At 22.2% G+C, this 15,230-nt stretch overlaps 7 protein-coding genes across 7 annotated transcripts; 4 read left to right on the forward strand and 3 right to left on the reverse strand.

Annotated features, from left to right (window-relative positions):
• Positions 1-459: 459 nt before the first annotated feature.
• DDB_G0272977 (hypothetical protein) lies at positions 460-3,513 on the forward strand (the record flags this gene model as incomplete). The annotated part of the gene is made up of 1 exon (XM_639807.1): positions 460-3,513. The coding sequence occupies one exon, from the start codon at positions 460-462 to the stop codon at positions 3,511-3,513; it is 3,054 nt and encodes a 1,017-aa protein (XP_644899.1).
• A 91-nt stretch (positions 3,514-3,604) lies between these two features.
• On the reverse strand, positions 3,605-4,504 carry DDB_G0272688 (NmrA-like protein; the record flags this gene model as incomplete). Its single annotated transcript, XM_639808.1, has 1 exon — positions 3,605-4,504. The coding sequence occupies one exon, from the start codon at positions 4,502-4,504 to the stop codon at positions 3,605-3,607; it is 900 nt and encodes a 299-aa protein (XP_644900.1).
• A 432-nt stretch (positions 4,505-4,936) lies between these two features.
• Positions 4,937-6,662, reverse strand: DDB_G0272979 (hypothetical protein; the record flags this gene model as incomplete). Its single annotated transcript, XM_639809.1, has 4 exons — positions 4,937-5,277; positions 5,374-5,485; positions 5,646-6,496; positions 6,551-6,662. 4 exons carry the CDS (start codon positions 6,660-6,662, stop codon positions 4,937-4,939), a joined length of 1,416 nt encoding a protein of 471 aa, XP_644901.1.
• A 684-nt stretch (positions 6,663-7,346) lies between these two features.
• On the forward strand, positions 7,347-8,714 carry DDB_G0272686 (hypothetical protein; the record flags this gene model as incomplete). The annotated part of the gene is made up of 1 exon (XM_639810.1): positions 7,347-8,714. The coding sequence occupies one exon, from the start codon at positions 7,347-7,349 to the stop codon at positions 8,712-8,714; it is 1,368 nt and encodes a 455-aa protein (XP_644902.1).
• A 62-nt stretch (positions 8,715-8,776) lies between these two features.
• On the reverse strand, positions 8,777-9,576 carry qdpr (dihydropteridine reductase; the record flags this gene model as incomplete). Its single annotated transcript, XM_639811.1, has 2 exons — positions 8,777-9,279; positions 9,384-9,576. The coding sequence occupies 2 exons, from the start codon at positions 9,574-9,576 to the stop codon at positions 8,777-8,779; spliced, it is 696 nt and encodes a 231-aa protein (XP_644903.1).
• A 779-nt stretch (positions 9,577-10,355) lies between these two features.
• Positions 10,356-11,054, forward strand: plip (phosphatidylinositol phosphatase; the record flags this gene model as incomplete). Its single annotated transcript, XM_639812.1, has 1 exon — positions 10,356-11,054. The coding sequence occupies one exon, from the start codon at positions 10,356-10,358 to the stop codon at positions 11,052-11,054; it is 699 nt and encodes a 232-aa protein (XP_644904.1).
• A 300-nt stretch (positions 11,055-11,354) lies between these two features.
• Positions 11,355-14,787, forward strand: DDB_G0272682 (endonuclease/exonuclease/phosphatase domain-containing protein; the record flags this gene model as incomplete). The annotated part of the gene is made up of 2 exons (XM_001134621.1): positions 11,355-11,499; positions 11,609-14,787. 2 exons carry the CDS (start codon positions 11,355-11,357, stop codon positions 14,785-14,787), a joined length of 3,324 nt encoding a protein of 1,107 aa, XP_001134621.1.
• Positions 14,788-15,230: the final 443 nt, after the last annotated feature.

Genomic DNA, 15,230 nt, shown 5'->3' on the forward strand with positions numbered 1-15,230 from the left:
ATCATAATTAAAAAAAAAAAAAAAAAAAAAAAAAAAAAAATGAAAAAAAAAAAAAAAAAATAAAAAAAAATAAAAAAGAAATAAATAATCATTGAAATTTATAATTGTTTAAACATTAAATTAAAATGAAATAAAATAAATAAAAAAAATAAATTAAAACTTTATTTAAAAAAAAAATACCAATAGGAGGAAGTCGACTTCCTAATGCTTTTATTTATAATATTATTAGTTTCTAATGTGTCCATAACCTGATAATTGTTTTTTTTTAAAAACTAAATAAAAAAAAAAAAAAAGTTAAAAAATAATATCTCAATTTTGAGACATTAAATATCTTTTTTTTAATTTTTTTTATTTTTTTTTTATATTTTTTTTTTTTTGATTATCTTTTTTTTTTTTCATTTTTTATTTTCAATTTTTTTTTTTTTTTTTTTTTTAAAAACAATAAGAATACATAAAGAAATGAATGAAGATTTAACAAAATTAAAGAGAGAAATCATACAACAACAACCAATGGATTATAACGAAATTTTATTTTGGAAAGTTTTTAAAAATAATTTTTTAAAAAGACAAATCTTTTATTTAATGTTGAATATGGATATTGAATTTCAAAATCATTCAAAATATTTTACTGAAAATAGAATTAAATTTGAGAATGTTTACTCATTTAAATGGATGATAAAAAATAATTTATTAGATTTAATAAAATTTAAATTGGAAAAAAACCAATATATTGATATTAGAAATAGTGATATCTGTAATTTCATTAAATCTGTCAAAATCCTCGGTGGACCTTCAAAAATAACAAATAATCATTTAATTATCTTTAAATTATTAATTAATCAATACCAAATTCTATTTGAAAATCAACATGTTAGATTATTAGTAAGACTTGATAATCATCAATTTTTACAAATACTATTATCAGAATCAATTAAAAAATTTAAAATCACTTCAAGTCATATTTCATTTTCAATTAAAAAATGTTCAACATTAACATTAGATTTATTAAATAAATATATAAATAAAGATAATAATAATAATAATAATAATAATAATAATAATAATAATAATAATAATAATAATAATAATAATAATAATAATAATAATAATAATAATAATAATTATATTAATAATGATAAAGATAAAATAATAACAAATTATATTAAAACCAACTCAATAGAATGGTGCTTACAATATAATAATAATGATAAAGATAGTATGATATCATACATTTTGGAAAATAAAATTTTTTTATATAATCAATATGGGTTTCATAATTATTATAAATATGATTTAGAAATTTTTGTAGTAAATAATGATAAAGCGTACAATTTAAATCAATGTATCCCAACAACAACAGCAACTGAAGAAGTTACAACAATGGTAAAAGAATTGGAAATTAATTCAAAAATTAGTGATTATGAAAAAATAAAACAATTTATTAAATCAATTGTTAAAAAGGAAAATTCAATGAAATTATATAGTTTTTATTATTTTAAATATTATGAATTAATTGAAAAGGATGATGATTTTAAAGGTTTTAATGATAGTGGATTCTTAAGATTAAATACAGTTGGAATATTAAATAAAATTGATAATTTAATTATTGATTTAAAAAATAATAAAATTAATACCAATGATATTATTAATTTTATTATTAAATTTTTAAATGAAATTAAATGGAATAATTGGAGAAAGAATAAAGTTTTATTAAATAGAATTAGAATTTTAATATTTGAAATTGTTAATGATAATAAAGAACTATATGAAAAATCAATAACTAAATTAAAACAATCATTAAACATTCAATTATATAATTTATTTGAATTTCCTAAAGAATGGAATTCGAATATGATTTCATTAACAATTGAACCAATGAAAAGTAATGACATTTTATTAATGGATAAAAATAATTATTGGTTAAATGCTATTGATCGTATAAATAATAATAATAGTAATAAAAGTATTGCAACACCATTTATAATAGAATTAAAAAAGAAATTATGGAAAAATTTAATAGCATTTGATCAAGATGAAAAAATAAATAAAATAAACAATAAAAACAATGTTAAAATTAATAATAATAATAATAAAAATAATAATTTTAATTTATATGAACGTTTTCAAAATGAAAATAATCAAAAAGAAAATTTAAAATTCAAAAGTACAATTATAAATTTTAGTCAATTTTTAGATATATCAAATCCATTTCCCCTTGAAACTGATATAAAAGAATCATTTGAAACTATCTTTGAATCAATTAATGAATTTGATATTACAAAAATTAAATCAGTAATTAATTCAATCGATATCTTTTCACCACCAATCTCAAGACAATTCTCAAGATCATGGGAAGCATTTATAAAGAAATTTTTTAATAATCAATTTGAATTAATACAAGACGATGATCAACTTGAAATTGTAAAGAATTATTTAAAATTTTGGTTAACTTTAAATCCAAAAATCGTTAAAAAAACATCATCATCATCATCAACAACAGCAACAACAACAACAGCAATATCAACAAAACCAAAAAGACCAACAAGACCACTACCAAATTATCAATTTATAATTAATTATTTATTTAAAATTTTGATTAAATTTAAAGGTATTTCAATTTCAGAATTAATTGAAATTAAAAATCAAATTAAAAAGAAATCAATTTTATTGGAAAATTCAGTTTATCATATTGGATTCTATTTAAATTTTAAATCTTCAAAATATTTTGCATATTTTAAAAATGATTCACTTTTAGGAAATAAAGCAAATTTAAATGATTTAAATAAAATTTGTACATTTGAATTTATATTTGAAGAAGGTAGATCATTTGATGAAATATTAGAAACAATTATAATCAATAGTACATCAATAACTGATAATACAATCAACTACCTAATTAATATAAATAGAATTAAATTATTTAGAAAATATTTCCCAATTTATTTAAAAAATGACAGATATTTCATTTTTAATGAACTTTTACAAATTGGTTTTACCCTTTTAAAAAAGTTAATTAATTATAGTACAAATTTAGAATATATTCAATCCAATTTAAATGAATATTTACAACAAATTGAATTAAAAGTATTGGATAATAAAATTGATATTATAATTTTTAAGAAAATTTTAAGTAATATTTTAGGTTATTCAATAATTTTAAATAGAAAAGATATAGTTTCATTCATTATAAATCAATATAATATAAAGGAAATTTCAAATGATTTTACTTATTGGAATAATTATCCAATGATTGAATATATTTGTGAAAATCATCCAAATGTTGATATTTCAAAACCTTTTCAAACTGCCTTTGATAATAGTTTACCATTTCTTTCAAAATCAATACCAATCTTTGATATCCTTATAAAGTATAAACCATCTTTATTCATAATTACACCTTATAATTTAAACAATGCAATTTCATCCAAAGATTATTATATTTTAAATTATTATTTTAAAAAAGGTTATTTACATAAAGATGAAGATGGTAATTTTAAATTAATAAAAAATTAATAGAAAATAAAAAAATAAAATAAAATAAATAAATTTAATTCAAATATTTTGTTTTTATTAATATTATTTTGATTTTTTTTTTTTTTTTTTTTTAATCTAATTTAAAATTTGAATTTTTTAAATATTCTCCAAATGTTGTGAATTTTGTAATTTTTGAAGCAATTGATTGATCTAAATCATTGAATACACCAAATTCATTGTAAAATTCAAACATTGAAGCTAAATCATTAGCATTTGGGAATCCAAATGTACGGAATATTGAAGGTGGTATAAATTTGAATGTAACAGATTTACCAGATACTTTGGAGAAGATATTGGCAATTTCAGGACCAGAAAGAGCTCCACCAGAGAATGGTACAACAACACCAGAATATTTATTTTCATTTAATAGGATTTCACATACTATTGCACCGATATTATCAACATCACCCATATCCATTGGTTTGCCATTTGATGGTAAAGAGATTGTATAACCACCATCACCATTTTCATTCTTTTTTGGTACGAATGATTTAAAATTTTGATAATAAAATGGTGCATAAACGAATGAACTGATAAATGATGGATTGGATTCAGATAATTCTCTAACATATTCTTCAACTAAATATTTTTGGTCAAAATGTGGTACGATGATACGACCATTTGAAATCTTATTACATGGAGGAAGACCACTGAATACAAAGTGTTTAACACCAGCACCGAATGCAGCATCAGCTATCTTTTTACCAACATCGGTTTCATTTTGTGCAAAAGCAATTGTTAAAGCAAATACAGCATCACTACCTTTTAAAACTTCTTGAATAGCTTCTTTTGAATCGGTATCATTTGATTTTACAACTTCAGCTCCCAACTCTTTTAATGATTTTGATGCTTCACTACTTGGATCTCTTGTTAATGCACGAACTTTAAAATTACCATTTTTTAATAATTCCCTAACAACTGAACTACCTTGTTGACCTGTTGCTCCAAAAACTGTAACTAATTTTGTCATTTTTTTTATTTATATATATATATATATTTTTTTTTTTTTCTATTTTATTAATGCTTTATTTTAAATAATAATAAAAATAATAATAAAATTTTTTAGTTTTTATAGTTTTTTTTTTTTCAGTCAAATATATTAAAATATGTGTCAGCATCTTAGAACCATTTCAAAAAAAAAAATTTATGGGTTTACAAAGAAGGAGTAATCGAAAACAAAATGAGAAATAAAAAAAATAAAAAAAAAAAAAAGATATTTTTGGAAAATAAAAAATTAGGTGTTGAAATTTTTCAAAAAAATGTCCCACTAATCCAAAACACCATTTTCCGACACCTAATTTTTTATTCACATTTTTAAAAATGTTCTAAAAATAAAGTTTTTTTTTTATTTTTATTTTTCATATAATTTAAATATATTTATATTTTAAAAAGATTATTATTTTTATTTTATTTTATTTTTTTCTAATTTTTGTTTTTTAAGTGGTTGATCTTTAATTTCAGCATTACTGGCTGATGTAGTTTCAGTTGGGGTTGTACTTGAGGTACTTGGTGCAGTACTAGTATTAGTAGTTGAAGTTGATGTTGTATCATTTTGTTGCTCTTGTTTTTGTTGTTGCTCTTGATGTGGTTGTTGTGGTTGTTGTGGTTGTTGTGGTTGTTGTGGTTGTTGTGGTTGTTGTTGTGTTTGTTGCTCTTGTTGTGGTTGTTGCTCTTGTTGTGGTTGTTGCTCTTGTTTCTCTTGTTGTAGTTGTTGTGGTTGTTGTGGTTGTTGTTGTGGTTGCTCTTGTTGTTGTGGTTGTTGTGGTTGTTGTGGTTGTTGTTGTGGTTATTGTTGTGGTTGTTGTTGTGGTTGTTGTTGTGTTTGTTGTTCTTTATTACCTTGATTTAATTTAATTGGTTTATATGGAGTAGTTGGAGTTAAAATTATACAAGCTCTATGATATAATTTTTCATATTCACTACCTTCATTACCGGTTTTCTCAGTAACTAACTTTTTATAAGATGGAGTACCTTTTAATGAGCCAACAACTACTTCAACAGGTACCTACCACCTATTTGACCACCCCCAAATTACACATTTCTCCACAATAAATGGAATAAGATACACATTCCTTAGTTTCACCCAAGTCAGAACTAGGAATATCACTTACACAAGCACGATCTTCATATAAAGTACCTTCCTCAGTGATATGAATAATACCTAATGTAACTTGAACTGATAATTTTGATTTAATTGAATCGAAAAAACTTGTAAGTACTATATCCCTATTTTTCAATTTCTTGAATCCAAAACTAGCAGGTGGATAACTCTGATCAAGTACTAAGAAAAGTGATGAATTTATTTGATTATTTCTTTGTTTTTTTTCAAAATATTCAATAATACCCTCCTCAATAGTTGGTATAATTTTATTTGATTTAATAATTGATCCAATATCTATAGTTGTTGATGTGGAAGAATCAGATTTAATTAAATTATAAACTAAACATATACGTGTTCCCTCTGTAATTTCTTTAACTTCATGTTCGCAATCTGCATAGAATGCACAATATTTAATTGTTTTATTGGCACTTTCACCACTACCACTACCAACACCACTAATATTACTACTATCATCCATTGATACTTTTACTTCATTACCTGAATGTCTAATATATAAATCACCACCTAAATGAGATGAAGGTAAATTTACAACTAATGTACCAAACATTTTATCTTCTTTTTCTGTATCTTTATGTGATAAAAAGAATGATCCTTTATTATAAATTAATAGTTTATATAGGTTTGCTTTAACTTTATCCTTTTTAGCTAACCCTAAATCTGAGCATACACTTGGTAAAATATATTCTGAAACTATTTTATTGATTATAGTTGGTGTTTTTAATATTTTTGGATCCATTTGCCATACTTTTCTAACATTAGTATCTACAATGGTTTGTTCACCTTTACCAAATGGTGCTAGTTCACATTTTTCAATTATTTTTTCAATTGATTCATAAGTAACTGGAAATTATAATTTAGGACCTTTCTTAACTTCAATATTTGGTATAACTTCACGAACAATTGAACCACTTGAATAATATGAACCAAATGATTCAATATTTTCAGGACTTTTTGAAACTTTTTGATTCAATTCTATATCACTTAATTCACTTAATTTTGAAATCATTTTATTTTATTTTTATTTTTATTTTTATTTTATTAAATTTTATTTTATTTTATTTTATTTTATTTTATTTCTATTGTAACTTAAACTAATTAAATTATTTATTTTTTATTTTTTATTTATTTATTTTTTTATTTATTTATTTATTTATTTATTTATTTATTTATTTATTTATTTATTTATTTATTTATTTTAATAAGATTGTTAATTATTCTATAATAATTTTTATTTTAATGTTTTTTTTAAAATTAATAAATGTTGGTGGATGGGAAATTAAAAAATTAAATTATTTTTATGAATTTAGTCTTTGTAAAGACTGGAAAAATAAAAATAAAAATAAAAAAAAAAAAATAAAAAAAATAAAAAAAATCAATTTATTCTTTTTTCATCAAACCCGTTTACTTTGCTGCACTTCTTTTCTTTATTTAGTTTTAATTGATTAAATTTATTTTTTTTTTTTTTTTTTTTTTAATCTTAAATTTTTTTTTTTTTTTTTGGATCATATTATTGAAATATCTCAAAAATTGAAAAAAAAAAAAAAAAAAAAAATTAATAAAAATAAAAATAAATAAAAATAAAAAAAAACTTTTAAAAAAACGAAAAACGAATTTTTTTTTTTTTTTTTTTTCATTTTCCACAATTACCAATAATAATTATTTCAAAACCGACATTGTAAAATATATAGAAATGGCAAAAAAGAAAATAGAAAGCAGTGATGAAAGTAGTAGTAGTAGTGATGAAAGCAGCAGCAGTATTGAAGTAAAAAAGAATAAAAACAAAAAACCAGAAACTAAAATAAATTCATCAAAAAGAAAACATGAATCATCTTCTTCAGAATCTGAAGTAGACTCTAAAAAATCAAAATCAACCTCACACAAACTTTCAAAACTTTCAAAAAAACAAAGTGAAAGTGAAAGTGAAAGTAGTAGCAGTGAAAGTGAAAGTGAAAGTGAAAAGAGTAGCAGTAGTGAAAGTGAAAGTGAAAGTGAAAGTGAAAATAGTAGCAGTAGTGAAAGTGAAAGTGAAAGTGAAAGTGAAAAAAACCAAGATAAAAAAAAGATAAATAAAAGTGATAGCGAAAGCGAAACTGATAGTGATAGCGAAAGCGAAGCTGACAGTGATAAAAAAAAAAAAGAAAGTGATAGTAGTGATAGTAGTGATAGTGAAAGTAGTGACAGTGATAAAGAAACTGAAAATAAAGATAAAAATAAAACCAATAAAAAAGAAAGCAGTAGTAGTGATGAAAGTGATAACAACTCATCTGCTGAAAGTTCAAGTGAGGAAGAAGAGGAAGATGAAGAGGAAGTAGATAAAGTTTTAATGGATATTGATACAAAAACTAAAAAAAGTCAAAAGGGTCAAAAAGAAAATGAAGATGATGAAGAAGAAGAAGAAGGGGATATAATTAAAAGTACAAAAGATTTATTAAATTTATTAGTTAATAATAATAATAGTAGTATAACATCATCATTAAATTACCCAAATAAGAAAAGAATCTCAAAGAAAACTGAACAAGAAAAAGATTACTTTATTGACAAATCTTCAATTCTCTCAACTAGATTATTATTATTATTAAGAAAAACTTTATCATTACAAACTGATAATAAATTCTCATTATCAACATTATTCAATCAGTTATCATTTAATCAATCTTCCTCCTCTTCCTCCTCCACCTCAAACACAATTTCAACATACAGTGATTTAACACTTTGGAAAGATATTCAAAAAAATAATCAAAATATAATAAATCAAACTGATCAACAAATAAAACTAAATGATAAGAAATCAACAAATAAATCTGATGAAAACAATATAAACAATAATAATAATAATAATAATAATAAGATAAACAAAAGTTTTAGAGACTTTTATGTAGATAGAATGACAAATCAATTTGGTGATGATTTAGATAAATTAAGAGATGACCCATATTATAAAGATAGTATGTTAACTATGATTTTAGAAAGTATGGAATCTGGTATCGATTTATATACAACTCAAGATAAATTATTATTATTAAAATCAAATAATAATAATAAACAAACAAATAAATAAATTATTATTTTTAATTTAATCTATTATTATTATTATTATTTTTTATTTTTTTATTTTTTTTTTTACAAATTTGTCCAAGTGGTAACTTTACTTTTAGTTTCAAATTTAACTAAAGAACCATTGGTTGGTCTTGAATCAGAGTTTGTTGACCATTCAAATAATTTTTCAGCGACTTCAGAGAGTGGTGTCCAATCATCAAAGTTAGCATCAGACATGTATTTACGATTGGTTGGAGTATCTAATGTAACTGGTAAGATACCTAATGAAGTTGAACCGGCTGGGAGACCACCATTTTCACTTGCTAAATCTTTAATAATGTGATGAGTTGCTGCTTTGGTTGCACCATAGGCAATCATACCTGATGTTCTATTCAATGCTGCTGATGCACCTGTTAAAACGAATAAACCACCTTGATTTAAAAGTTTAGCTCCAATATGTGCTGATGCAAATGCTGAATATAAATTCATATCGATCATTCCTTTAACTGATTTTAAAAATTCATCACTTGATGCATTACCACCTGACCAACCACCTGCTGCACATACAAATGTATCAACTTTAATACCTTTTAGTTTTTTTATAAAAAAAAAAAAAATAATAAATAATAATAAATAATAATAATATTAGTATTTTTTTTTTTTTTTTTTTTTTTCAATAATATAAACTTACTTTTTGAATTGATTTTTTCAATTACTGATTTAATTTCTTCTTCACCTGAATCTTTAATTGTAAAAGAATGATCAGCATTTGGATTTTCACGGAAATCAATTGAAATTGTATTCCAACTCTTTGATTTAAAAAATTTAACAACTTCAGCACCTAAAGCACCTGATCCACCTAAAACTAATATATTTTTTGACATTTTTAAATTATTATTATTAAAATTATTTTAAAATAATGAAAAAAAAAAAAAAAAATTGGAATTATAAAAAAAAAAAATAAAAAAAAAAAAATTTGAAAAAAAAAAATAAAAAAAAAAACAAAATTTGAAGGGGTAGATGATCACTCCAGAATCAAAAAAAAATTAAAATATTTCAATTCCATTCCAGAAATTATTTTTAGAAATTTCAATTTGTTTAAAAAAATACACACGAACGAATTCATTTATAGATTTTTTAAAAACCAAAAAAGGTTCTCATTTTGAAAATTGGAAAAAAAAAAATAAAAAAAAAAAAAAAAAAAAAAATTCTAATTTTATTTTATTTTATTTATTTATTTATTTTATTTTATTTCATTAGATTATATATTGTATATGTATTTTTTTTTTTTTTTCTTTTGAAATGAAATAGAGATAAATTATTTAATTTATTTTTTTATTTTTTTTATTTTTTATTTTTTTTATTTATTTTTATATAAAAATTAAAATTTCATAAGAAATTAACCCATAATTATTTCAATTAACTTTTAAAAAAAAGTCAGTACATACATGGTTTTTTTTTTTATTTTATTTAATTTAATTTTTTTTTATTTCATTTTTTTTTTTTTTTTTTTTTTAATTTTTTTTTTTTTCTTTTTATTTTATTTTATTTTATTTTTTATTTTTTTTTTTTATTTTTTTTTTTTAATTAATACTAAATTTAAATAATTATAAAATTAAATATATAAAATTACAATAGAAAATAAAAATAATAATAATTAATAATGAATGAAAATGAAGGAATAATAATAGAAAATATTAATAATGATAGTGGTAGTACATATTTAATGAATATATTAGGTATATTAATACCAATAAAGATAGTTGTTACAATTTATTTATTTTCAAAAGCAAGATTACCAGTTGGATTTGCAAGATATTTTGGTAGGTTATATCATTTTATGACCAACCCAATAAGATTAGGATTACAAATTGCAGGTCTTAGAGGACCTTTCATAAGTCAATTGGATGATAACGTTTATTTGGGTGCAATGCCAATGGGATCAGATGTAACATTACTATTTTACAAATATAAAATCAATTCAATCGTTAATCTTTGTGATGAATATCAAGGACCAACTCAACATTACACTCAATATGGTATGCAACAATTGTATGTGCCAGTGGTTGATCATTTCGAACCAGATGTTGAAATCATTGAGAAATCAATTCAATTCATTTTAAAACAAATCGAATTAGGAAATCGTGTTTATATTCATTGTAAAGCTGGTAGAGGTCGTTCAGGTGCAATCGCAATCTGTTGGATAGCTTACTCAAGACGTGTTTCATTAGAAGTTGCTCAAAAAATTTTATTAGAAAAAAGAAAAATAGTTAGAAAACAATTATATAAACAAAAAAATGTTAATCAATATTATTCATCTTATTGTTTAAATAGTAATATTAATTCAACAACATCAATTTAAAAAATAAAAAAAAATTCAAAAAAATTCAGTAATAATAAACAAAACTAAAAAAAGCGAGAGAAATAGATTTTTCATTTAAAATAAAAAAAAAACAATTTTATTTTTTTAATTTTTTTTTATTTTTTTTATTTTTTTTTATTTTTTTTTTATTGAAAAAACAATAATTTATTTTTTTTTTTTTTTTTTTTTTTTTTTTTTTTTTAATTATACAACCACATTATCGATAAAGGGATTTATTTGTTTTTTTTTTTTTTTTGTCTTTTTTTTTTTTTCTTCTATTTAATTATTCAATAAAAAAAAATGAATAAAAATCAAAATGATTGGAAAGTTGAATTAAGAAAAGCAACAAGATCAAGTTTAATTAGTATAACCAATGAAACAGATTTTCAATTACAAAGAATATCATGTAAATTACAACAGGGAATGTTAAGATTAATCCCACCAGGTATGTTAACAAGTTTAATTATTTTATGTTTTTCCCCCCCTACAAGTGGTGTGATTGTTGACATTTTATTTTGTGAAAAAAAAAAAAAAAAAAAAAAAAAAAAAAAAAGAGATTATACCACCAAAATCAAGCATAGAATTTGGAACAGAAAGTAATGCATTTATGACAGGTACAAAAGGATCAGTAATTTATATAGTATTACCACCATCAAGTTCACCGATTAATGTTGGATCAATTCAATCATTAACTCATTTACAATCATTAAAACTTTGGGATCCATTAGTTTATATTATAATTGAATGGTCAACACCATATTGGTCACAACATAGTTGTAGTATTCAAGTACAACCACAACAAAATTCATCATTATTAAATGTTAAATCAAATTTATCACAAAGAGAAATTAATAAACAAATTCATTCAGAAGTTTTAATGTTTATACATAATAATGATAGTAATGGTGAAATTCAATTTAAAATTTATAAAAATTCATTATCAAATAGTGGTAATGGTAGTAGTGGTGGTAATAATAATAATAATAATAATAGTTTAAATAATAGTAATAATAGTATAGGTAGCAGTGGTGGTAATGGTGGTGGTGGTAGTAATGGTTCATCACCAAGTATGTCACCACAATTTACATCAATTTCAAAAACAAATTCACCACAAATTATTAATACAAGTAGTAATAATTTAAATAGTAGTAGTGGTAATAATAATAAACCAATATTTTCAATTGTAGATAATGATTATACATCATCACAATCAACATCATCAATACCAGTAGTTGCAGGTATAAATAGTAATAGTAATAGTAATACTAGTGGTAGTGGTAGTACAAGTATATCATCACCAAATTCATCATTTTCATCAAGTTTACCATCATTTTTTTCAAATAATTTCCCATTACCATGGTCAAATGATGGATTTGGAGTTGATGGTGGTTGGAAAGCAAATGTAAAGAGAGGATCACGTGGTCAATTTATAACGATTCGTAATAATACAAGTAAACATTTAATAAGAAGGAATCAAACATGTTTAAATAGTGGAAGATGGTGTGAACCACCACCAGAGGGTATACCACCCAATTCTATGATTGAATTTGGTTCGGTTAGTAGTGGTTTCACTACGGGTACTGATGGTGTAATTCATTATCATAGTCAAGGTTCGAAATCTGATTTTAGATTTCAATTTAATAATCCATTAATGGGTAAATCATCATTCACCTATCATTGTCCAAATGGTTTCAATGTTGAAGAGAAATATACTGATGGTAATATCTCATCAGTATCATTCACAATTAATGAAGGTGATAGTCAAACAATTCCAAAACAAATACCTGATTCACCATTACCAATACCACCAATTAAAACTGATCCAAAACAAGTTTTCATAAATGATGATTCAATTAGAATATTTTCATTTAATGTTGGTTCAATAAATGTTAAAGAAAGTGGTAAAGAATTAATGAATATTAATAATAATAATAATAACAATAATAGCAATAATAATAATAATAATAATGATCAAAATAAAGATAAAGATAATCAAATGTTAAATAATTCAAATTTAATTAATAAAAGAATTGAACAAATTTCAAAGAATTTAATTAATTTTTCAGAGAAATATGATATAATATTATTACAAGAAGTATTTTTAGATTCATCAAAAGATATTTTAATAAAGAATTTAAAGATTTATTATCCTTATATTATTGATAGATGTGGTGAAAATTCGGGATTATTCTTTGCAAGTAGATTCCCACCACTATGGAATGAATTTAGACAATTTAATAATGGTATTGGATCTGATGTAAAATATGGTAAAGGTGTACAAGGTGTGAAATTGGATATATCAACCATTAAAGAGAATACTTATCTTTACGTTTTCAATGCAAATTTACAAGCTAATCCTGATAACTCAATCGCTTGGCAAATGGTGAATGGTGATGATAAGCAAAGGAAAGCAGCAACAGTGCGTACATTACAATTACAATCGATTCGTGATTTCATTTCAACGGAATTGGCAATGCAATCTTCAACCATTGCAAACTCTGCTCTATTATTAGTTGGTGATTTCAATTTAAATGCAGAGGTTGAGCAAGTCATTTCCGATCATGAGAGTAATAGTATCACTCTCTCACAAATCATACCAGAGTTGGCAAAGAAAATCAATAGTAAAGAGATCACCCTAACTTTTAGTTACCAATTGTTAGAGTATTTAAATGATTTAAATATTCCAATGAGATATTTAGGCATTCTAAGATCACAATTACAAAATAATCGTATGAAATCTTTGGTACTCACTGAAATGATCACCTATATCATCAAGAAGGATATCATTGAACATTTAACTCAACGTCATAATCAATATCAGTCAAATATTAATGAAGATGAACAAATCTATAGAGAGGTGGTATTGGAGACTTTTAATTTAATATTTCATTATACTAGAAAGGATTGTATTCAATTTTGGCGTCATCATCTTAGAAAGAGATTAAGATCCGAGTTTAGTTCATCCCTATCGGAAATTGAACAACAAGATTGGGTGGATTTAAGAACTCATGTAATTAATCTTCAACTATTTACAAGTTTAAAATATTCTTTAGAGATCACTTTTAATCCAAAAGCTGTTTTCCAAATTATGAAAGGTTCAAGAATAAATACAAAAGAAATCATACCCATACCATTGATTTTACCTGAACAAATCGAAGAAATCATTTTACCACCATTAACTTCTTATTGGGGTTCAGATTCAAATACTGATATAAATTATTTTACAAATATTGATCATTTAAAAGAACAACAAAAAAAACAAGCTCAATTACAACAATTACAACAACAACAAGCTCAACAACAACAACAAGCTCAACAACAAACCCAACAACAACAAAATTCAAATATAAATATAATTAATACAATAGAATCATCACAAATTCAACAAAATAATAATATACAAATTTATTTGAAACAAACTGATGAATATAATAATATGTTAAAGATATTAGGTAATCCTGTTGATTTATTTAGAGAGTCTAATCCATTTTCACCAGGTTATACAATTCATCAATCTTTAAATCAACGTGTTGAAAAACCTTCACTCAAAGAACGTGTAGATTATATATTAAACTTTAAATTATCTCCAAATTTTGGTGATCATGAAGGTAGAAATCAATTATTAAAATTGGAATGTACTGAAACTAATATAGTTCCAATGGGTGCAACTCCTCAAACTAGATTATCAAATCATTTTGCATTAGAATGTATATTACATATTAAAAAGAAATAAAGAAAAAAAAAAAACAAATAAATAAAAAACACAAATAAAAATTTATTATTTTATATATAAATAATAATTATTACTTTATTTTAAATAATTATTTAAAGAAATAAAAAATAAAAAAGTAAATTTTAATCATTTATTTTAATAATAAATATTATTATTATTATTATTATTATCATTTTTTTTTTAATTGACTCTCCTTTCTGTATTTTTCATACTTTAATTAAAAACACTTTTTTTTTTTTTTTTTTTTTTTTTTTGTTGGTGGGACATGTGTTATTTCTATTTTTATATTAACACATTGGTTTTTTTTTTTTTATTATTTTTTTTTTTTTTTTCTATTTTTATTTTTATTTTTTATTTTATTTTTATTTTTATTTTATTTTTTTTATTTTTTTTTTTTTTTTTGTAATCTGTTGGATAGATACATAATAAATCTATCACATAAA

This window comes from Dictyostelium discoideum (genome assembly GCF_000004695.1).
Source record: "Dictyostelium discoideum AX4 chromosome 2 chromosome, whole genome shotgun sequence".
NCBI lineage: Eukaryota > Evosea > Eumycetozoa > Dictyosteliales > Dictyosteliaceae > Dictyostelium > Dictyostelium discoideum.